Source organism: Anabrus simplex, chromosome 1 (genome assembly GCF_040414725.1).
Source record: "Anabrus simplex isolate iqAnaSimp1 chromosome 1, ASM4041472v1, whole genome shotgun sequence".
In the NCBI taxonomy this organism is placed as follows: Eukaryota; Metazoa; Arthropoda; class Insecta; order Orthoptera; family Tettigoniidae; genus Anabrus; species Anabrus simplex.
This window is the reverse complement of record NC_090265.1, coordinates 388658715-388683381: the sequence shown is the minus strand read 5'-3', so window position 1 is coordinate 388683381 and position 24667 is coordinate 388658715. Positions and strand designations below refer to the sequence as shown.

Genomic DNA, 24667 nt, shown 5'->3' with positions numbered 1-24667 from the left:
AGTCGCCGGAACTTGAAGCAAGCCGCTCGCTACCTCCTTTATAACATAGGTAGTAGAATAACTGAGAAAAATTGGCTTGCTTTTCCTATGTTAGCTTAGCTGCTAGCCTCTGAATTTAGTGACCGTGGTTTGAACCCCAGTGTCACTGAAGTGCGATTTTCAGTTGAAAGAATTGTGTTTCAGGAAAGGCATCCGACTCTACGACTCTAAATTCATGATTACAACTCCTACAGGACTCAATGTATGCAGTGGCTCCGCGCAATGATTCAATAATTTATAACTCAAGTTATTGTGAATAAATAATTAATTAACAATTTCCCGACATAGGAATAAAATATAGTAAATACCTTAATTTCAACGTTGTATGGTGACTGATTAATACTCGTTTCCCTTAGACACTTGCCGTATATTTCTTGCCCTAACCTTTTCTTCAAGCCAAAGACATGGTTACTGCTATTTAAATCTTCACTTTTCTTTAGCGTGGATTCCCGGAAATAATCTGAGTGTTGCACACTCTGAAACCCTACATAAATTATAGCGGTCGCTGCTACAGTCGAAGCCATTATTGTCGCTTTACCTCTTTATTTTACAAACACAAGTCAAAGGTTACTGCCCTGGTTGTAATGAACTGCACTCTCAATGGTCTCGTGAGTGCCCCATCAAACGACTGCAGCTGTTCCTGTTAGGGGCGGTAGCTACTAAAAATCTCGTGCGCGCACGGTCCCTATTGATACTCATTACTGAGAATGTTTAATATCAAGATGCTTCAGAGGCAAAAATTAATGCTACTGTGATAGTACACTATGGCATTGACCATCAACCTACAACAATGGCTATACAAAACTATTTGTTATTATACCTCGACTAATACTACAGTCACTATATTAATACAGTGTGACCAAGTCTGTTGTGGCTGCCATATTCCTCCCAACCATTCCAACAGCTGATTGTATCACTTCAAGTTTAGAAGCAAAGAAAGTGGAGAAAAAATCAATTAATTAAAAAGAAACACTGAATTTCATAATTAGAATTTCTATTACATATTTGTTACTTGACAAAACAAGAAAATTGTGACCCCTACCAGACACATTCAATAACATCCAAGTTCTCTATTAGGTTGACAGCATGTTGTTTACACAGATTGCATGAGCTTAGAACTGATTCTGCTGTAGGCTACATAAAGTACACACTGTATTGTCCCCTTACACGTACCAAAATCTGGTATTGCTCCAGCTAAACTCGCGACCTCAGGCATGTGCAGTTCACACTCTACCTTTCGAATGTATTAATTTGACAGTGGCCTAGATTTTGGGGAACATATACTGTACTTCAACAGACAGACAAGGAAAACAGGGTGAAGCTAGCCTATAAATTTTGAGCCACAGTTGATTAAAAATAATTTATTCAAAATAACAAACTTACATGAAATAAAAATTAATAATTTTGCACATTAAATTAATAATTTTGCACATTACCATTTGACAACCAAATTTGCTCTACTGTTATATCACTTTGTTAAAGATGAGTAACCCTTTTTCATGCTGAATATCGTAGTGGGATCCTAACACAACTTCCATACATGTGTACGAGAAAAATGACTGATTTTTTTTAAACTGTTAGGTTCTTCAGTCTGCTGAAACTAATTTTGAGTAATAAATTAATAAATTACTTGCAAGAAAACATATGGTAACAGTATTATACAGTAAGTACTTGAAGAAAAAAACCTTAATTAAAATATGACATATTTCATCTGTATAAGAACATCAGATTTTATCAAATCACACTCAAATATTTAGAAAAGTATAAACATTTATGTTTATTTCTGTTTAGAAAAGTATAAACATTTGTTTATTTCTGTTTAAATACTTATGAACTTCAAAATCTGGAACTTACCATAATGAAGTCATGTTTCCTCTCCACTCCAGCAGAAAATGCTGGACTTCATTAACCTTTTGAACTTCATTACCCTTAGCATATGCTTCCTGCTCCACTCCTAATGTATTTCTGCACTATGAACAGCTGTAGGAAGTGAGCACTGCAAAACAATCTAACACAAATATAATTATGTTACGTGAAGTATATTTACAGTTACAGTGTTGAAGGATTCTTTCAACGTGATGTTTTATACCCACAAATTGTTTGGTTGAATAAGAACGCAGATAATTTCTTACAAAATTGTACAAAACTATTTTAATCCTCCTAGTCAATACTATATATGTTTTACGTCCAATTAAGACTAAAGTTCACACATAAATAGACATGTTTTTGACCTGGCATTGGGTCATCCTCAGTAAGACATGTATGTTGCATTAAAAACATAGGAAACACACAAAATGAAATGTTAGTTGAAAAAAAAAAAAAGCATGATGAAAGTTAGAAAACTTTAGAAAGTAAGGAGGATTAAAATAGTTTTGTACAATTTTGTAAGAAGTTCAACCATCAATATGGATTCAATAATGAGATTCATAGTCTGTAACTCTGGAACGCAGGTAAATCAGGATCGCCAGCTCTCCACTCGTGCCATGGATTTGGAGGAGCATCACCACCTCCAGTTTCATTTTCACCATCACTCTGTTCACTTTGTTATATTATTCACTGTTAAATCATCCAAGTCAATTGTTGCTTCATCATTGTCACTACCGTTGTCCACTAACTGTTTTAAAATATGAACTTCTGTGAGCGAAGATAAAGCAAAGCCATGTTTATATTCAGTTTTTATCATCAGTAAACTTTCATAAACATTCAAGAATAACAGAGGTTACAAAGCCATTACGATTCCCACAAACTATAGTAAATAAGGAAAGGCGTTCTCTCAAAGACTGTTAGATAGCTCTACAATATTGGAACACAGCACAATTGTCATATGAATGCTGAAAGTACAAGCTATTGTTATGCCAAGTGGGACTCTACGTCGGAGTGCAAGTCTGATATTTTAGTGTCGAGCCCCACTTGACATAGGAGTGCAAGAGGTTAAGATAAGTTCCATATTTTCAAGTTCATAAGTAAACATAAATGTTTATACTTTTCTAAACAGAAATAAATATTTATACTTTTTTTAAATATTTGAATGTGATAAATGATGTTCTTTTAACAACGAAACATTTTTCTGTTTGAATTAAGTTTTTTTTTTTTCAGGTATAATACTGTTACTCTATGTTTGCAGGTAGTTTATAAATTTGTTACTCAAAATTAGTTTCGGTAGACTGAAGAGCCTAACAGTTGTAAAATAACTGAGTCAAAACTGAAAAGTAATGGTTTCAGATATTACAAATGATTATTTATCTAGTTAAATTCTGAGTGGGTCCATGCTACCTTAACTAATAAAACATTTGTATAAAATCAAAATATAATCCCAAATGTGTGGATTTAAATAAGCATGTACACACAAATTTTTACATGGTAAATCAAACACACAAAAAGCACTAATGTGCACAAAACTTGTAAAACATAATGTCAACCCTTTCATGCAAACGTAAATGACACAATTTCACTCTCGCATCATTCAGCAGAAATCGTTTACACATACTGAAAATGGCTGTTTGAATTTAAATCTCAAACACTATTCTCCACATAACAAGAAAATAAAAAAAGTATGACCATCCCTCTCCTATTGATGTCTGGCTTATTTAGATGATCCTGCACTTTAACTCATCAATTAATCTAATTTTTTCACATTAAATGATTTCCAGAAGATATACAAGTACAACTGATTAGCTGTAGGCATGCATGTAAATAAACAACTAGGCCTCTACTCAATCAGATATAACACTTCCTGTGTACAAAACTCTATCTCGCCAGAAAATTTATCATTACAGCATTAATCTCCATCTATTACCTTGTGCAATATCAACATGGGATAATTATTGAGGGTATTTCTAACCTTTTTATATATTTTTTCCAAGATATGGATATAGTGAGAACTATTTGACTTGATGTTTACCTGTGTCGGTTGGCTGTGCCTTCATTATTTTACTCTACTCCCACGATGAGATGTCTTACCATGTCAATGCTTCTTATGTACTATCCAGACTTTATTAAATCTATTCTTCATGTTCATTCTATCACTTCTGTACCTTATTCATATAAATTCTTCTCGACAATTTATTATTTTCTTCATTATAACCTGCATATCATTTATTTCATTGATAACATCTTCATAAAATAGCCATTTCGCTTATATCTCATAGCCTTTACTTGTAAACACATTTCCCACGACGTATTCTCTTCCATTGAAAACATCTTCACTTCACTGGATCACATCTCATTTCCCACGATGACATCTAACCTCCTAGTATATTGTATTACTCTTTTCCGTTTCTGCCTTGACTAAGAATAACTTATATTTGCGGCACGTCTCTTCTATATCATGGTATCATGAAAACCAATGACACATTAGATTACTTGACCCTTCTACAATATCCATTTCTCAACATATACTGTCATTATTCTGTAGTAAACCTACTTATTTCTGCTATCAGTAATGAATTCTCCACAGCTAACACATCACGTTCAATACACACTATCACTTCTTCCATTTGAGGTATATCGATCCTAACATATCTTAACTTTGAGAACTCGATGTTGACAGTACACTTCACTAATCCCATTTATATCATATACACACAATTTTATGTAATAATCTGCTCACAAAATCCTATATTAATTTAATTAAGAACTATGTTATAGAAAGCTTGTCATTCTCGGGTTTATGACAAATTTGTAGCCATCCAGGCTACAGCTGCTGCACTTGGCCGGCTGGAGTCCATAGATCGGCTGGTCTCCCGTTCTACATCAGGTTGGTTGGATGGTCCGTTGCACACTCATCCCCAAGTCGGTCCACTGCAGATCTAGCAGCACATAATGACGGATTTCATTCTTGCGCTAGGCTGAATAGAATATAAATATGATATGTATGAGTTCATATCGACGTCTTCAATAATTCAACAGTCTATTAGTGTTTTTCTTATATGTCTGATTATAAATATGACTGCTTTCAACTACATTATATGAAGTTCGCTACTGCTCAAATATCAGTTCTGCTTTAAATCGATAGAGAATTCAGATTATATTTAGTTTTTCTGACTTTCTTTCGGCGTTAGTCTTCTTTCTTCTTGAAATTCTCTTCTTGTATTTACTCGGCAATCTTTTGCTTCATCAGCAATCAGTATTCTGGCCCTTGTCTGACCACTTGCCTTGCCTGCTAAGTCTTTCTCTTCTTATTTTAAATTGTACCACTGTTCTTTTTGTAATAAATATGTAATATCCTGCTATATTTTCCTTTTTCAACAGTTACTTGCAGACTATCTTATCCGTATATTTAGCAAACTTCGTTGCGATCCTCTGCAGATGATGTCTGCGTCAAGCATTCAATCTTTGCAATTAGTTTTTTAAATAATATATATATTTTACCTTGTTTTTTCAAACAATCCACTTTGCATTTCAATGTTCTTTTCTTCCACTGCCTTCGTGATCATGCTCTACATCTCCAAGTTTGGCCCACTGTGAACTCCTGAATCACAGTTTGCTTTGCATAAATTCCATCTCGCATGGTGCATACATCTATTTTGACACCATTTTATACCACGGCAGAAAATTCATTGTCACACTGTTTTCTGAATTTCACCTGCCTCAACTTCAGGCTCTACACTAATCCCCACGGAAAGTTCACATTGACGCTCATCTTGATTGGATATCAGAATTCATGTCTTTGACTCCCATTTTGCCTCTGAAACTTCCTATATTATTCATACAAATTAGAAATCTCCATTCAAAACCCTTTGTAATTTGCCTTCTGTTTTGCCTGCCTCATATTTATGGTTCATAATATCACAACTCTGATGTTTACTTTTTATGACTTTTTGTGAACCTTTTGCAATATTCGCCACGTGTTTTGAGGGGCCTGGCTGCCTTCTCCAGCTGCCGGATATTAGGACATTGTCTCACTGGTTTATTGGGCCTGTATATTCTTCAGTCAACATGTTCCTCTTCTACATAACGATGGCTCAGTCACCAGCTGGCTGATTTACAACCTGATTGTCAGCTCGTCAACTGTCCTATTGTCCCCTCCTTTCAAAAGTTGCTAGGGCCCTTTGGGTCCACCGTATTGTTTCACTGCACTGGACACTTGTTCTCTTGGTACAATTTATTCATTATTTCATCTCTCATATCATTTATGTTGCACTAATTATTGTGAACACATTGTGTATGGGCTCAGTATATACGTAAGTTATATGAGAAAATATTTTACTTACAGTAGATGACAGCGCTAACTCACAAGTTATTCGATGCCAGATAATGTTGAATAGAAAGAAATCTCTCGGACATCTGTCTTTTTTAATCATGAGCTGGTGAGGTGATGGTACGGATGATTCACAGCAATTAACCCGCCATCGGTAGCGTTGTCCTCACTTACGCGAGAGGTAGCGTGTATAGGCGCTCCCTAACATCAGTTTGGTATATGATTTTAGTTCTTATATGGGCTCTTCTCGGCAGTTTGAATAAATTATACTAGTATTTGGTTATTTAGTATATATCCACAATTGTTTATTACTTGAATATTTGCTACTAAAGTTTTTATTCGTACACTGTTTTCGTTCTTTTAGAAGGTAATTATAATTTTGTTTTATCAGACTGGTTTTATGTTAGCCCTTTATATGAATATACATTACTATTACTAAATATTGTGAAAAGGAACAAAAATCCTTGGCATTACAAATACATATTACAGCACAAAACAAATTTTATCACAATTGTAAACCTCGTTATTTTCTATCATTGTCCTGTTCACTCATTTCTTTCAACTTCTTGCGAAAAACATTCACTGCATACTACTTTTGTTAGTCCAGTGTGCTCTTTGCATATTGAGCGTCTGCACGAATCACTACGAGCTAGCGTAAATCGGTTTTTTCGGACCGAGCAGTAGGCACATCTTGGTTTCCGCCCAGGAACGTCTGAAAACATATACAGTAAATGCCCTAGTTTTTTTTTTGGTGACGATTATAAACAAGTTTTACAAAGTGTTCAATTAGATTTTTGTAAAAATGGAGAAGTGAAAACTTTTAGCAATAATCACCTGGGGCTGCTGGTGTCGCATTTCTGACGGGAAGTTCTTGTCCAAGGATATTTTTGATGGAATTTCTGAGACCAATTGACAGAACATCGACTGAAGCACGTTTCAACAGATGTGGCTTTACGATTTCCAGGGCATGATTTGTGATGTATTTTTGTCGTGGAATTGAATCTCTTGTATTATAGAAATAAATAATCTGGGTATTGACAGTAGCCAGATCCAAAAGACCACAGACGACTGCTAAAGGCCATCTGTTGTTTACCCTCTTCATGCTGTAGTCTTTTTTTCTTCCTGTCAATAACATCAACTCCTCCTTTCGTAAAGTTGTAAAATGTAATGACCTCAGGCTTGTTGACATCTCTGGTCTCTGGGTCGATGGTGTCATCATTATGTAAAGTGGACAGCATAAGAACATTTTTCTCTTTCTTGGGAACGTATGAAACTAATAGCGTACTAGTAGGTTCTTTGCCGAATGCAAACATGCTACTTCCAGCGGGTCTGTTCTTGACATTCAAAAAGTCTGGTGGCAATTGAGGTTTGTTTTTTCTTACTGTGCCAACTATTGTCATTCTGTGGTGAGTAAAAAGGTCATTGGCAAGTGGAACAGATGTATAGTAATTGTCCATAGTGACGGTATTAGGTATCGAGGCCTAGGGAGTCTTTCATTTTCATGCCCTTCGTGCCCTTGTCTTTCTTTGGCCGATATCTTCATTGTTTGAAGTGTCAGATCCCTTCCATTTTTTCTCTGTGATTAGTGTTAAATGGAGGATGGTTGCCTACCTCTTAAAACAATCACCACCACCACCACCACCACCACCACCACCACTGCGCCACCACCACCACCACCACCACCACCACCACCTGCTGCTGACATACTACAGTAGTTGTTTAGCACAATACCTTCATGATAACATGATAAATCCTTTCTCTACCCTGTTGGTACAGCTGAATGCACAACAACCCAGCATTTTCACCTACTCTGTAAACTACAACTATTAAAACATGTTTACAATACAATGCTTGGAAGGAATATGGCAAATCAAACACAACTCCTCGTGCGTCCACTTCATAAATTGAACTGACTTGGCCGCACTGTATCTGTAATACATATGATGTACAGGCTGGGAGAATGGACACATCAAGGTACCCATATACAGAAGACCTGTTCTAGATAACCCTAACAAACTGTCAGAAGGGGATTAATTTTATGTAGCTTTTAAGTTCATTATGGAAACAGGATCATTGTTTTTAAATATAATGTTTAACTCCAGGCAGTAATTTAGATATATGTACAGTTGCTGCTAAGAAAGTTTATAAAGTGATTGGGAATTTTAAACAGGTGGGAGAACAGAACATGTAATCTAATATTAAGAAAATAATGTCAAGTCAGTATCACGGGCACTGATAACTTGTTCCATGCGTGATAGCATTGACGCATATAAGGCGCGAATTGCATCCTGCAGTATAGCCATCCGTCCTGCATTCACCTGGTTCCACAGTTATGGTTGGCATTGGGTCACAGCACCATAACCCGTCGTTTCACCATATCCCATACATTTTCGATTGGCAACAAGTCTGGTGATCGGGCGAGTCAGGGCAACAGTCCGACATCCTTTGACAACAAGAAGGCACGTGTTCGTGGAGCAACGTGTGGTTGTGCATTGTCCTGCTGAACTATGGCATCTGGGATGTCTTGCAGAAAGGGTATGGCTACGGGTCGCAGGATGTCATTCACATAGGTCAAACTGGTCACAGTGCCCTGTACATGCACCAACTATGATTTGTGGTTGTACCCAATAGTGCCCCACACCATAAGGCCTTGAGCTGGTGCTGTATGTCTTGTGCGAATGCAGTCAGTGTGATGCCTCTCCCCCTGTCTGCGGCAAACCAAAATATGGCCATCATTTTCAAACATACAGAACCTGGATTCATCCGTTCGTCCAAAAACACTATCTGCTGCCATTCCTGTCCCCAGGGATGTAATTCCATACACCATTGCAGTCTAGCCTATTTATGCACATTAGTCAAAGGTAGGTGGAGAAGTGGACGACGTGCCGGTAACCCAGACCATAAGTAATGAACGGCAACGGACTGTCTGTTCTGGTAGTGTACGATGTGTTACACTGTTCCACTGTTGCGCCAGAGGCGAGGAGGACGCAGATCTGTCCTGCAATGCCATTCGGATGATATGTTGATCTTCTTGGGGGCTGGTGTGGGTGGTGCAACCAGACCCTTCTCGTTGTGTTCTGTGGCCTTCTGTGAACCATTCTGTACACACCCGTTGCACTGCCGACACACTTCGTCCCACACGAACAGCAATTTCCCGGATGGATGCATCACATTCTCTTATGCCAATAATGCACCTTCCTTCAAACTCAGTTGATGGTAGGGTTCTCACATATGTCTGCTCAAGTCACACTGATCCAGTACCTTTGGTTTATAGTGACAGTGAGAGCCGCAGGCACATTTTACCAGTTGGTGGTGGTGCGCCGTGATATCGATGTGAACCTTGAACCTGAGGGCTGACATGGTTCAAATGCTAATCATTTGTTCAGAACATACTAATGCACATGTCCTGTGAATATGAACTTCGTATCTCTAGTCTTTCAAGGTGTTCTGGTTTTTATGAACTTGAGTGTACTATTAACCCTCAACCACAGATGTGCGTAATATGAGCCATCAACACAGATGTGCGGTCTCAGATACCGCTGTTGTATTTAATATTGTTGTTGGCACAATAATAAAACAATGGATGTAAAATAACCATAGTGATGTTATGTTATACTCCTTTGCTTGATTTAAGAAGCAGAGATGCAATATATGGAATATTTTAATTATAAAATTAAAAAATGCTTAATGCCGCAGCAACTACTAGTTGGAAATACACGAGTGTGCATATAGACGTATCCATCAAAATTCAATAAGTAGTAATGTTTGTCATGGAATGAAATTAGTGGAGTACTATCCATTTAATTATTAAATGAAATAAAAACTGAATTAGGATATGTTTAAAGCAAAAAATAGAAATGTTTAAGACACTACTTTCAACAGGCAATAAATGAATGCTCAAGCCATTCGTGGCACTCTTACAGTTTCGAAGTTTACTGTCAACTTTTGTTTTCTCAAGGTTATCACACATCTTCCATGCATATTTTACACACTTTCTTTGTGCACTCCAAGCACACCGGCTGTTTGCACATTTGACAGCGGTACGCTGTTTTTCTCTTCTTCCATGGGTCACAAGTGTAACATGTTTTCGTTTTTCAAGCTTTTCCTCTTTCGCCATGATGAGATCGTCACAAATTCCTAGAACTCTTCTTATGCACTCTCCGACTTCCTGGCTAACGTGAGGATTTTTCATCCTGCGCTGCATATGTACTTCCATGAGCTGTCCCGCCAAAGTCTTCATAAAATCAAACCTTTTAATTACAGGATTGTCTTTATAGGAGCTGAACAGAATGAAGGCATTTACAAAACTTATGTCCAGAATTTGAAAGAAAATCGCCATTGGCCACCTTCTAGTTCTGCAACTTGTTGGGTAGATAGCACATTTCTCATCAAGTGAGTCTACTCCCCCCTTCGTACCATTGTAGTAGGAAATCATCGATGGTTTGCCTGTTTCGTCATCGATCGACTTATCATGATGCATTGATGAAATTAGTACTACGGCCTTGCTCTTTTTTGGAACAAAGGACACTATTGTTGCATCTTTTGTGAAACCGAAAAGTGAGGTACCTTCTTTTCACAATCTATTGGGCAGGAACTCGTTAGGTATTTCACGCTTATTTTTTTTCAAGGTCCGTATGTATGTTAGCCCTGTGTCCTTCAGTGCCATCATCATTTCAATTGAACTGAACCAATTGTCAGCTGTGACGTTTCTATTTGTTCCTTGTATAGGAGAAGAAAGGCGCAGCACTGCTTGAGTTGGCTTTGCTAGCTTCTTTTCTTTGGGGGAGAGAGTAGTTCCATCTGAATCTTTCCCAACATATATGTACCCATTGAGAAAGTAGTTGTTGCGAGCATCGGTAAGGCACATGATTTTTAGTCCATACTTACTTGGTTTGTTGGGCATGAAAACTTTGAACTTGCAGCGGCCACGAAAAGCTACAAGCATCTCATCCACACAAGCAGCAGTCCCAATGGTGTAAACATTCTGACAGTTTTGAACAAACTGATCAAACATCTGTGAAATGGGAGCAGCGGGATCTAGTTCTTTTCGCTCTGTTCGGTTACTCGCTCTGCGGGTTGTCAAAACGCAGAAAAAACTGGAGTAATGAAAATCTGTTACAGTTCATAACACACCGAAGTAAATCACGTCCTGTACATCAGTAGCAATCAGAGATCGGATATCCTCGTGATTAGATTTGAATATGGCAGGATACAGTAGCAACCCAATAACAGCTTTCATTTTAGTGATATCAACATCAGCCATATCTCAAGACAGTTGGTTTTTATACTGTATTCTTTCCGTCCGGATTTTCACATTTGTCCATGTAACAATGCCTTGCAGCATAGTATCAGTTATTAAAAAATTCCACACTTGCAAGGATTTCTTTAGGAGCTGTTCGAGCGGGAGGGTGTAACCTAGGGAGACGTACTACAATATTATGTTGTCTTGTTCTGGAACGACTTGTGAATGTTTCTGAGGATCACTTATAATTATTCTTACCATAGTTATTCTTCAGGTTCACAGGTTTGCTGCTAGAACACGACACTTCCTCACATTCGTCAGGTGATAATTCCGAACCAGATGTATGATCACTCTCAAGGTCGTAATCTTGTTCATCTCCATAGTCAACTTCACTATCATCACCTTCCATCCTCTGAAGCTCTGTGTCATCAAAGTTTTCATCAATAACTCTGACCTTATGCGAAAGACCTTGTCTAGTATTCATTCTGAGAAGGGATAGAAACAATCACGCTACCACAGATGTGCGGTCTACGAGACCACTAGTGATATTCTATGCCTAACATCGTGAGTACTGTATGAAAGAACTTAACGCCACTAACAAAACAGTAGCGTTACAAAAATGTTGCAAAGTTTGAGCCGGGAAGACTTGGGAGAAAGGAGACGAGCTGCTCGACTAAGTGGTATCTAATTTTTGATCTGATCTAAGTGGTATGTTCCGAGCTGTCAGTGGAGAGATGGCGTGGGAGAACATCAGTGGACGAATAAGTTTGGATGGTGTCTTTAAAAGTAGGAAAGATCACAATATGAAGATAAAGTTGGAATTCAAGAGGACAAATTGGGGCAAATATTCCAAATTTCCAATTTCTTTGCAGTCATTTAAGAAAAGGCTAGGAAAACAACAGATAGGGAATCTGCCACCTGGGCGACTGCCCTAAATGCAGATCAGTAGTGATTGATTGATTGTACAGTGCAACTGGCTTCCCGCCAGAAGGTACGTGTGTGTTCACATTCATACAGTGGCGGGAATCTTTTGAAATGAACATTTGAAATTTTGGCGCGGTTGAGGGTTGATATATCCAAGTAAACATGCTTGAACTGAAATAACTCTTTGAATGGTAATGAAAAGGCCAGCAGGATGTCAGTTGAAGGAATAGGTTAGTATCTTGAAAGTATAGACAGAATTGATGGATTTCTTCTTACAAAGAGATATGGCATTACTATTTTTCTGTCATGGTTTGGTGTTAGACTGCTAACTTCCGGTTCTGTCTCTTGCTTCCACTGTCTATGCAGTTTATGTGAAATATTATCCTTCACTTCTTTACCTTCTTCTGGGGCATATTTCTTTATGCATGATTGCCTTGAATTGAAATTTTCTCTCAGATTTGTCTTTACAAATTAATATGCCCTTATTGTTGTCAATCTGTTACAGTGTGGTATTATTCACATCAGGTTTTGCCTCTTGCTTTACTCTTTCATTGCAGTTTCATGTGAAATACTTATTTTTAAACTCATTTACCTTTCTTTTATGCTACACTTGGTTATGCATGATTGCCTTGAGTTGGAATAGACCTTTCTTGTAGAATTCATGCTGTGACAAAGAGCAGTCATTTAATATACTTCATTGCACTACTGACAAACAAAATGTTCATATAGCTTCTTTTTGTGGTTTATTTCCAAATTGATTTCTTATATTTGTGTAAATTTTTTTGAATGCTCTGATTTATATATATGTTATTTTGAAGGAGTGTACTTCTTTCATTGGGCCCTCTGTGCCTTGATACTTGTTATGAAACAAAATAGTCTTACTAAGCAGTTTCTACTTTATTTGTAAGGAACTTAGTGTTTTAATCTGTAATTTTATTTGTTATTTCTTGTAGCTGGAACGCTTACAAGCAGAAAATGCGGCAGAGTGGGGAAAGCGGGAACGACTTGAGACAGAAAAATTAGCTCTAGAACGTGACAACAAAAAACTTCGAGCTGAAGTGAGAGACCTGCAGGAAAGACTCGAAAGGAAAGGCAGACCGCTATCAACATCAGATACCGATATGAGACAAATGCAGCAGGAATTAGCTGAAAAAAATAAAGTAAGTGTGTGTAATTTTTAGTATACTGTTTAGTTTGAGAGGAATGAGTAAAATTGGCGAAAATCTACCCCCAGTGAAATTGAAGAAAATTTACTCCCAGTGAAACTGAAGAACATCTACCCCCAAGATTTGTAAAGTATGCAATTAGCAGATTGGAATAATTACAATTTGTTTTTATTAGGGCAGCATTTCTCAACCTTTTATCAGTTCGAGGACCGGTTGAGAGCCTAAAACTATTCTATGGACTACAGAATAAATCCTTGCCTGTTTCATGTGTTCACATAAGTATTTAATTTAATTTATTTAATTTAATTTATAATTTAATAATAATAAAATGATAACTCATCAAAAACAGTAGCATTGAAAATCAGCAGACAATACAGAATGCAACATAAAATTACAGGAGCACCAAGTTGAAGCAGTTATTTAGGAAGCATAATGGCTAGTAATAATAGAGCTGAGATAGAAATAACAAACAGAGTAACCAAAGGCTCTAACTTTTACAGTATTGTTAGACACCTACTATGGGATGAGAAGTCATATTTCATTCCCATTTTTACATATTCTCTGGAAACCTGCACACTAACATCAAAGGATTGTAGTAGGATTCAAGCCTGTGAAATGATATTTCTTAGAACTGCCCTCCAAAAGACACGACTTGATCACGTGAAAAATGATGAGATCCGATCTAACCTAGGTCTAAATGAATCGATGGAGGAAAGACTTATGTCATCTAGACTTAAATGGTTTGGGCATGTTAAACGAATGAATAGCACAAGGTTACTATGTGCTTATTTGGAAAAGAGAATAAAAGGTAGAAGACCAGCTGGAATACCAAGGAGAAGATGGATGGACCAACTGAGGGAAGACGTGGAGAGAAGAGGATGGAATTGGGAATCTGTCGTGGACAACGAAATCTTTTTGAATTGGTAACTTTGGAAGACGCTCGTTTTCAAACACCCTACCCGGCTTGCTGGAAGGGCAAACCGATGATGATGATGATGATGATGATGATGAATAAAATGATAATGCTAATAATTTTATAATCTGTTACTGTGTGCAAACATTTTCATTTGAAGGTATTTAAGCTGTCTATGTGTCAATTTCCATGTTCTATGCTTTACCAGAGGCAGAGAAACAGATCTCTGTTGGATGATTTATGGCTGGATTTGAATTAATTTTGTGGGGGTAAACACTAAATTTGTCTCCACAAATCTTACAGTTGCTGACATCATACGACATGGAGAGCTGAATGGAGTTTTGACACTCTTCAAAGGTCTGACTACCTCTGCCAAGTTTGAACCTGCTATCGTGGGATTCGGAGGCTTGCACTCTTTATCACTGATCCACTAACGAAGCTATAATTTACAATATATTGATTGTATTTAAGTTGTTTTGAGTAAAGCTAAAATATTTTAATTGAATTGGAAACAAATTATAAAATTAATAACAACAACAACAACAACTCTGCTACAAAATTTCAGCCCTCCTGAAATGGTGCTAGCTGAATGGACTGGCTACCAATTTCAACATTCCAATTGTAACCAAAGCAGAATTCTTCTGGCAAGATACTATTGCTGAGTTAATTCAAATTTTTCGGGTAACACTGAGTGTGCCATCAGAGATCCTGAACCTGCCAGCAACATGTAATGCCAAGATTTTTGACCGCCCTTCAAAATTAACACTATCTCAGCCAGGGTTGAATCTGTGAACTATGGCTCATGAATTGGACATTCACTCATTAATCCCCTGAGGCAGCTATAAAATGAGTAAATAATTATGTTACTTAAATTAAACTGCATGTTATTACTTACATTTAGTATGATGATTGACCTTGTCTCCTCCTGCCTGACTGCTGGATATTTGGCTGAATATTGGTCAATTTTAATTAAGATTGGAGTGCACACTAAGTTTGCTGTGATGAGTTTTGTATTTTACGTCTGTTCTAATAAGTGATGAGGAAAATCCTCTCTTACAGATAGACTGTTGAATACTATGTTGTTATCTTCAGTTCCACTTTGGACAAATTGGCGTTTATTAAAATTGATGTTCTTCACAGTTTTAAATGTCTTTGATATTCCTTTAGAGGCTAATGCTCCCCTAGGTATTAAACAGTGTACCCAGTTCTCAGTGTGATTGACAGTATCATTTGAAGGTGGAATAAAATAAATATCAATGAAGAATTTCTTACCATACATTATCTTTGTTGATGTCTATTACAGTAGGAAGTAACGAAAGATCTCCTATAGAATGTATACTTTCCACTATACTACACATATTTAAGTAACAGGATGTTTCTATTGCCTTGCTATTGATCTTGCCCAATGTCAAAATATTATTTTTACCTTGGTTTAATTTATCTGGGTGACACCAAACAAATTTTAATGGAATTTTTTACACAACCCTTTAGCATCCTACAACAATGCTTAATTTTTAATTGTCATCTCGGTTTAGCAACAATTAATAACACATGGCCTATTGAGATTTATGGTCACAGCAACATTTGGGTCCTGATCAACAATACTGGAATGTGTCCAATTTTTTTAAAAACTTATATAATTTGTCATGTTTTATTGGCCTTATTCGTGACATTTAAAATGAAGCGAGGTCCCGTCTTCGTGTGTTCTGATTTTTAATCAATATGATATTGTTCCTCAAAACAAGATATGGGAATGTCTGGAAGACCTAAAGGTGCCAAAGTACTTAATTGACAAAGTCAAGATGCTATACCGGAAGTGCTACAGCTGTGTCCAGATAGGCAACGGACGATCAAAATGGTTTGAAACAAAGAGAGGTGTCCAACAAGGAAGTGCTCTGTCACCAATCCTGTTCGTAATAGTAATGGACAAGGTCATCAAATCTATCAAGAAAATGGACAGTGAACCAAACGTCCTGGTATTTGCTGATGATGTGCCTTTATGGGGAGAGACAGAAGCTGAAGTTCAGAAGCAACTTAATGAATGGAACAACACATTCAAAAATTTTGGACTGAAGATGAGCAAAACAAAGACAGTGGAAATGACCATCAACAGGGAAGGAACAAGCTCAAATATATTTCTGGAAAAATCGAATCAGCCTCCCACTTCAAGTACCTCGGAAGCACAATATCGAAAGACAACACTGTTAGGCAGGAAATACTCAGCAGGACACAGAAAGCATCGAACTTCTACAGTGGAGATGGGTAAGAGTAGTTCACCAGAAGGACTAGTGTCAGAACTGTTCAGTCCCTGAAATGAACAGTTCTTTGGGAGCAGTTCTTTTAGTTCCTACTCTTCTCCCTCAGTAACTTCGCTTACTGGAGTCCCAGGCGGCTGGGCTGCCAACAAATTGTCCGTGACCAGCACATGAGTATTTTATATCTGCTCGCGCTTCGCACCACAGCAGCTGAATGTACCTTTAAAAATTAACAATCATGATTGTTTCAAAGGGTATAGCAATCAGGTTACTGGGAATAAAATTATTAATGGTTGAATTTTCAGTGCATTTTCTTTAAATATCTACAGGAACAATGTTACAATACCTCTGAAATTTGGCCATCAGTCACAAAATACGATCACGAACCGTGGTATTAATTTCACTTGCAATTGGGGGTTTGGAAAAGGATTTGGAAGGAATCGGCCATGGTTTTTTAAAGAAGGTACTGTTCTAGCATGTTCCTCGAGGGAAAAGGGAAAACTACGGAAAACCCTTAGAGAACAGCTGATGGGGAGATTTAAACCCACAACACCTCTAGAGTCCGGGTTACAAGCAAGCAGTGCTTACCGTCATGCTACACTGGTCGGCGATAAACTACGAGTTTGGTGATTTCACATTATTAGAGGCATGATTTTTTCGCATTAATTTTTGAACGATTTTGCGTTATTTCGCGAAATAGATATTGCCATATTGCTTTAATTTCGCTTCAATGAAATTCTAAAATTAATCATTAAAGGTTTGATTACCATCACTGATCGTTGATTGTGGAGGTTTGATAGACTGTGCCTACCTGGTACATAGTTTTGAAGCCATTTCCGGACTGCAGGGTCGTCTTCCTTCTACAGCAGGATGTTGGCTTTGAGTAGCATCGCTGTTGTCTCGTGAATAAATTCTATTTTTTCACTCTTAGCTTTCTTTTGCATATCTAATGGGAGTTCTATTGTTGCCTGCCGTTTCACTGTTGGATGCTAAATTTACATTCTGATGTTCCTTATTTTTAAAACAATGTTTTCAGACAGTATGTTTTTTCACCCACTCGATACGAACATTACAAAATTTATACATTAAAATATTTCTTTCCGAAACGTATAAACCTTCACTCGCAAACTGTTTAGCTCTGCTGTGCACTGTAACACTTGTAGAGCGATCCATCTTCGCTACTGTTTGTGATCACTTTCTTAATTTTACCTGACCACAAAGCCGAAATACACCAGTCGATTGTGCTGCTTGTAGGCGTCATTAGGGATTCCAGGATTGCGCAATGCCGTGAGGAGACAGGCAGGGGTGGGATTACCAGCCACCACAAGAACAACATTCCAAACATTTCGTTTGGCAAGAAGCCTGGAGCCAACCCCTTTTCTTTAATGCCATGTCTTAAAGAGATTTTCCAGAATATTAATGATAACATATTTCTTTCCTGATGATGCATCTTCCTTCGCTCTTCCTTTTCTTTTCATACATAATCTTGGAACAAAATATCAAGTTCGTTATTCACTGCAGATTTTGCTGTAATATCGCGCTTATCGCGAAATGATTGAATTTCGCTTTAAAATGACCTTATCGCTTTAATTCGCTTTAATTTGCGAACATAATATCCATATTTTCTTAACCAGAAACATATGATTCGTAAAGATATCGCAAAATCGCTTCAAAATATTTTTTGTCGCGTTTATCGTTAATGCGAAAAAATCATGCCTCTACACATTATTAATATTTTGATTATGAAACTTGGGCTATGATTTCAAACTCTCCAAATATCACATTACGTGCGTTTAAATTAGGCCTATTTTAGCTTAGAGTACTTTACATCACGAACACAAAAATGTAAAAAATTGTGTCGATACTTTCATAAATTTAGGCCAAGTTTTATGCCCTAAGTATTGGGTTTTCCTTTGTTTTATAATAAGTAAAAGTTCTTTTTGCTTTTCCATCCAATGAAGGACCTTGACATTTGAAATTTTCAATATCCAAGGTATGTGCAAGAGACGGCGAGACAGATACATTTCAAAGGCATCTATACGTTTTTCATTGCTTGTTTTTAATATACACTATTTTATTGCTTGAATGAACTTGAGGTTGCTCTATTGCATTCCTATGATGTTGCAAAATTGTAGATTATCAATGGCCCAGTATTCAAGTTTGACTGAAGGAAACTCTTTGTTTTTCTCGTGTTCGGGACAAAGCTTATATGGTGAAATGCCAAATATGGAAATATAACGACTAAAAGGTATGAGATAAAGGCTGATGATGCCCATATAAAGGACGAAACATGTCCCTAAAAGTTATTATGACAATATATAAATTTTAATATAAGACCTTTACTCTGTATTAAATAGGTGGTTATCTATAAACATTCATGACAATTTTCGACTTAACGTGCAGTTCAGTACGGACCAACAATGAGAGTTATTACATGTAATATAATATATTGGCTTGACGTGTTGATATTCTATTTGGAGTTCCTGCATTGTTCGGCCCATTCTGAGCAGGCTTCATTCTTGTTCTTTCATGTCACGTCATTGCTGGACGCTGGTGGTCCAGCGTCAACGTGACGTAAGGATGTAGGAACTCCAAATAGAATATCAGTAAGTCCAGCCAATAAATTATATTTCACCACAAAAAAAACAAGGAGTTTCCTTCAGTTTAACTTGAATACCGGTCCATCAATAAGAAAACATGTACAATTTTGTAACGTCCTAGGAATGCAGTAGGGCAACCTCAAATTCATTCCAGCAATAAAACAGTGTATATTAAAAACATTAAACTTGAAAGCAGAGGATATCATGGTTGTCGCTTCATAATTCACAGTAACTTATAATGTGAAAATGTGTTTAGTATTAAGACATATCACAAGTGTTTTTTATATTGTAGGACCACATTTTAATGTATATTTTCTCACAACACGTCATCTATTTTAGGTAGCATTTGTTTTCAGTAATTTTATGGAATGTCTTCGATCAGTGTGACCGTGAACCAGCTGAGGATGACCCAATAGGTGTCGAAACATGTCCATGGTGTAATAATAGAAAATGCTTTTCCATTATGTATCCATAATATGAAGTGTTATATGTTATATTGAAAGGTGGACCAAGTAAATTCTTCTTTTAGAAGCATACCTCAGAAATCAGTTTGTCATCAATCAATCAATCAATCAATCAATCAATCAACCAATGCTTCCATTTATGTTTTAGCTGATGTAAACTTAGGGTTATAATTTTTAAAAATTAGTTTTGAAGTACTGTCAAAACACTTGAAACGTAGATCATATATAGCAGCGTGAGGGTTTATTCCTTAACAATTTATCGCTTATCATCACTTTTCACCCTTGGAATATGTGGCTGGCATCTGCTTGCACCTCCAGTTGATGCCAATCTGAGGAGCTGGTTGCTGGTTGGTTTCATAGTCAGGGGATCTGCTTGCTGGTTGTCGACAGCTGAAAGAGATGACTGGAGGTTTGTGATCTATTTTGCCAGGTGATTTGCCATGTACTGTGGTTTGCTGCTCTCGGACTAGGCATTCTGACGTTTCTTGCTGCTGGTGGTTGAGCTCCTGGATGGCCTGATGAAGAAGTTCAACATTGAATTCTGTTATAGTTAGATTAGGGATGATATACTGCAGAATAGCACTTGTGGATTCCCTTGACTGCATTGCGCTGATGTTGTTGGTTGTAGCTGGTGATGTATATGTTGATATGTCTCTGGTTTTGTCAGAAACTGCCTTGGATGCAGGGGTGCCTGTCTTCCCTGAAGTCATCGTCTTAGCAGAAGTAGGTGCTCTTGGAGGGTTAGCTGCTTTTCGTGTCCGTTGCTTCTGATTCGTTAATGTTTCCCTGTGCTGTTTTACTGAATGTTTATCTGGATTCAAATGCTCTTCAATATTTCCGTGTCTTTATTAAATGATTACTTTATCTTTGGAATTTTAAACAGCAACAAGTACACTTCAATAAACGACATTTACACAAGAACTGAATAACAAAATGGAAGGCATGAACTGGTCACGACCAGAGACACTGACAGAAAACTGTGCCAGTACGGTATTATGAGTAACTTGTACCAGTGTGCTGTGGGGAAGAACTGTATTATTGTAATATGCACTATGCATGTGACAATGGTGCAATCGGTAATTGTACCACACATAACGTATCTGATTAGAGATGCTGAAAGTCCAAGCATTTCACTTAGAAATACCCTCAGTTTACAAATTGCCACAAAATATATAAATAGAAAATTTTAAGTACAGTTTCACTAGCAAAACTGAGGATATTTACATATATTTTCATCTGCACCTGGAACCTCGGACATGGTGTAAAATCATGTTACCGTCTGGGATAAAGTAGTACATATGCTAGCCCTACTGTTGTTGATAGAGAGAAAACCTTTCTTCTTCTGTAGCAACGACATTGATGATGTTCATTCACTAGATATCAGTCATATTCTGCCTTTCATTTCCTCCATCCCTTTTTTATTACTGACCATCTCTCTTCAATTACCCTTATTTCTATCAGTACATATGTTCTAGTGCAGTGTTTCTCAACCATTCTCAACCCAAGGTCCAGTAAAATGTCACAAATAATACTACGGACCACAAACTTACATGGGCCTAACTTTTTACATTTGGGACATACTGTACCATTGCAGCATAATAATAAATCTAAAAGCATGTTTTGAATTCCTATGGAAACAGTTACAGTATTGGAAGTGAGCTGTTAAAAGTGAGTTGCATATTGAAGAGATCCCCAATATTTATTAACCAATTATGGACCTACAAAAGAGGAGAATAAACAGCAAAAAAGAAAGAAAAAGAAAGAAAGAAAAAGAAAGAAAGAAAGAAAGAAAGAATACTAATAATATGTTGTTACTCACTGATATTGAGATGGCTGAGCTTATCAACCTTTGTAGAGTTCCTTTATATCTGGCTCAGAATTAGTCAAATTCGGTCTGCACATACATTAAGTTTTATATTTTGTTTTTATTCAAAGGAGAGATGAAAATCTATCTCACAAAGATGGATTGTTGAAAACTATATGACTATTTTTGATGCTGCTTCAGATGATTCAGGATATTCACTTATCACTGAAGGCAATATCCAGAATCAAGACGAACTAGAATCACGGAATTGCATTTTAAGCTGACTGTCACTTAATAGGCTCGTATAAGTCTTGAAAGCAATTGCAGTTACTCTCTAACTGACTTGCTAGGCCTAATGTTAGAGATGATTTTCTGTCAGGGTTATCTCCCTTAGCCTTTAGCAGTCCTCTGCCACATCTGCAAGGCAGCAGCTTCCAGTTGAATTTATGTGTCATTTCCTACACAATAGCTTCAACAAGGCCCCTAAGAGTGAACTTCTTTGCCCATAGCCATTGGTTCTCCCTTAGTTTGTCAGGTTTGGTAACAGCCGCCCAACCTTCGGCCAGACAGTCGCAAGTAGTACCGTCTACGTCATTAACAACAGAACGTATCTCAATAAGACAGAACGGAAGAGGCTCGCCAACAGTACCTGGAAAACTGAAACTGTAAAATAATGATGATGATGATGATGATGTTGCTTAATAGCTCAATTAACTGTTCTTAACTGTAAGCCTGAATTGGATTGCGAACCCACATAAATTTCTCATAAAAGTTATTTTTGTTTCACCCTTTCAAGAAACTCAGAACTGACACAAATATAATTTTTCACAAAAAATGATTCCAATTTGAAAATTTTCTGTCTTTTATGTAACTGATCCATAACACCAGTTTTTTCACGAAAGCCTTTGTCATAGGCATCAAGAACAGTTAAAGATTTTCCCTGAAGAGAGCGATTTAGTTCATTTATTTAGAAAAAATATCTGAAAGGTAGAATAATGCTAGTAACCACACTTCATTAACAATGACTGATGCAAAATCAGAATTATGTTCGTGTACAAATAATAAAACTACATGCCTTTGTTGAAATAACCTTGCTAATACTTTGCCCCTGGAAAGCCAGCAAATTTCAGCTGTGTGTATTCACTGTCCATTTCATCATACAATATGGAAAGTAATCTGTTACTTAATGGTTGAGCTTTAATAATATTAACTAGCTTTACAGTGCTCTTGAACGCAGGTTTAAATTTTGATTGCATTCCTTTGGAGGCCAAAACTTCCCTATGTATGAAACAATGCACCCAATTCATATCTGTAACTTCTTCCTTGACCTTATAAACAACCCCTCTATGCCTACCTGTAAGCTTCATCCATACAAAAGCCCACACATTTTCCCCCTTTGTCTCTTATGTTACTATTAAGAAAGGGAAATACTTCTTTCCTGTTGTTCGGGTTGGTAAAATTCTGCAAAACAAAGACATAGTAATATATGTCGTCACCATGTGCATATCTAACGTATCAGAGAAAGTGAAATGCATTTATTTCTGCTTCTCCCATTTGGAGGCTGCCAAAAAAGACAATACTTATAGAAAAAGTTGATTGACAACTACAAAGGTCGTGTAAAATATCACCATTTTCATTTTCCCCTGTCCAGCCCCTGCCAGATTGGGGTGTTGATAGCACTTCTCCACCGTTGCCTCTCGTTCCACAATTTCTTTTCAGTAATTGTATTCAAGTCCAGTCTTCTTTTTCTTATACTGTTCTTGACGCTGGGCTGAGTGGCTCAGATGGTTGAGGCGCTGGCCTTTTGACACTAACTTGGCAGGTTCGATCCTGGCTCAGTCCAGTGGTATTAAAAGGTACTCATACGCGTCAGCCTTGTATCAGTAGATTTACTGGCACGTAAAAGAACTCCTGCAGGACAAAATTCCGGCACCTCAGCATCTCCGAAAACCGTAATGCAGTAGTAGTTAGTGGGACGTAAACCCATGATGATGATGATGATGATGATGATAATAATAATAATAATAATAATAATAATAATAATAGTCCATCTAACTTGCTCTGGGCCTCCCTCTTGCCATACTCTTCAGGAACTTCATCTCACTGGCTTGAATTTTACTCTCATTTCTTGCTGTCAAAGTCTTTGAAGCATACGTTAATACAGGGGTATAGTACATCTGGTACATTATCTCTACATTTCATAGGAACTTCTCTGTTCCACACCAGGTTCCTTACTTTCTGGTAGAACGTAATTCTCGCCAAAGTTCTGCCACAAATCTTCTTTGCACAGCTTACAAATGTTTTTAAATTTTGTCCATTCTTCTTCTACACTGTTATAATTTCTTTCCACCCTTCCTTTCACCCTCCTTTCTATTATTCTCTCCAATATTTTGGTTACTTGTGACAAGAGTGTACCTAATTCCTCAATAATTTTCACATACCTTCCTATCACATTTCTTAAATACTGGTATTATTACACCTTAACACTGCCGGGCTGAGTGGCTCAGATGGTTGAGGCGCTGGCCTTCTGACCCCAACTTGGCAGGTTCGATCCTGACTCAGTCCGGTGGTATTTAACGGTGCTCAAATACGACAGCCTTGTGTCTGTAGATTTACTGGCACGTAAAATAACTCCTGCGGGACAAAATTCTGGCACCTCAGCATCTCTGAAAACTATCAAAGTAGTCATTGGAACGTAAAGCCAATAAAAACCTTTACACCAATCATCAGGTACTTGCTTTTTCCTCTATGTATACCTTAACAGCCTATATAACCAATGTACACCAATAGGTCCTGCTGCATTTAACATTTCTACACGTATTTCATCCATCTCTCCTGCTTTTCCTGTTTTCATTTGTTTAACAGCAATTTCCACCTCTGCCATTGCAATATCACTCTCAATTTCTGGGTCATCATCTTGATTTACCACAACACACTCTTCTGCATCATTTCTCACATTCAGGAGTTTATTGAAATAGTCTTTCCACTTATTCTTTATCTCCTGTGGGTCTGTTATTACATTTCTACTCTCTTCCTTCATTTGTTTTGTGTAGATATTTCC

General features: G+C 37.3%; 1 protein-coding gene across 6 annotated transcripts in view; it reads left to right on the top strand.

The window, feature by feature from the left end:
- The window catches only part of LOC136856824 (coiled-coil domain-containing protein 102A), a 237678-nt gene that overhangs the window by 116981 nt on the left and 96030 nt on the right, over positions 1–24667 (top strand). For all 6 annotated transcript variants that reach the window (XR_010858467.2, XM_067134976.2, XM_067134977.2 and 3 more), the window contains one exon: positions 13358–13564. Coding sequence is in view for 5 of the 6 variants with exons in the window: in XM_067134976.2 (XP_066991077.1) it covers positions 13358–13564 (207 nt within the window). In the remaining variant the exon portion in view is untranslated. The remainder of the gene's footprint in view (positions 1–13357; positions 13565–24667) is intronic.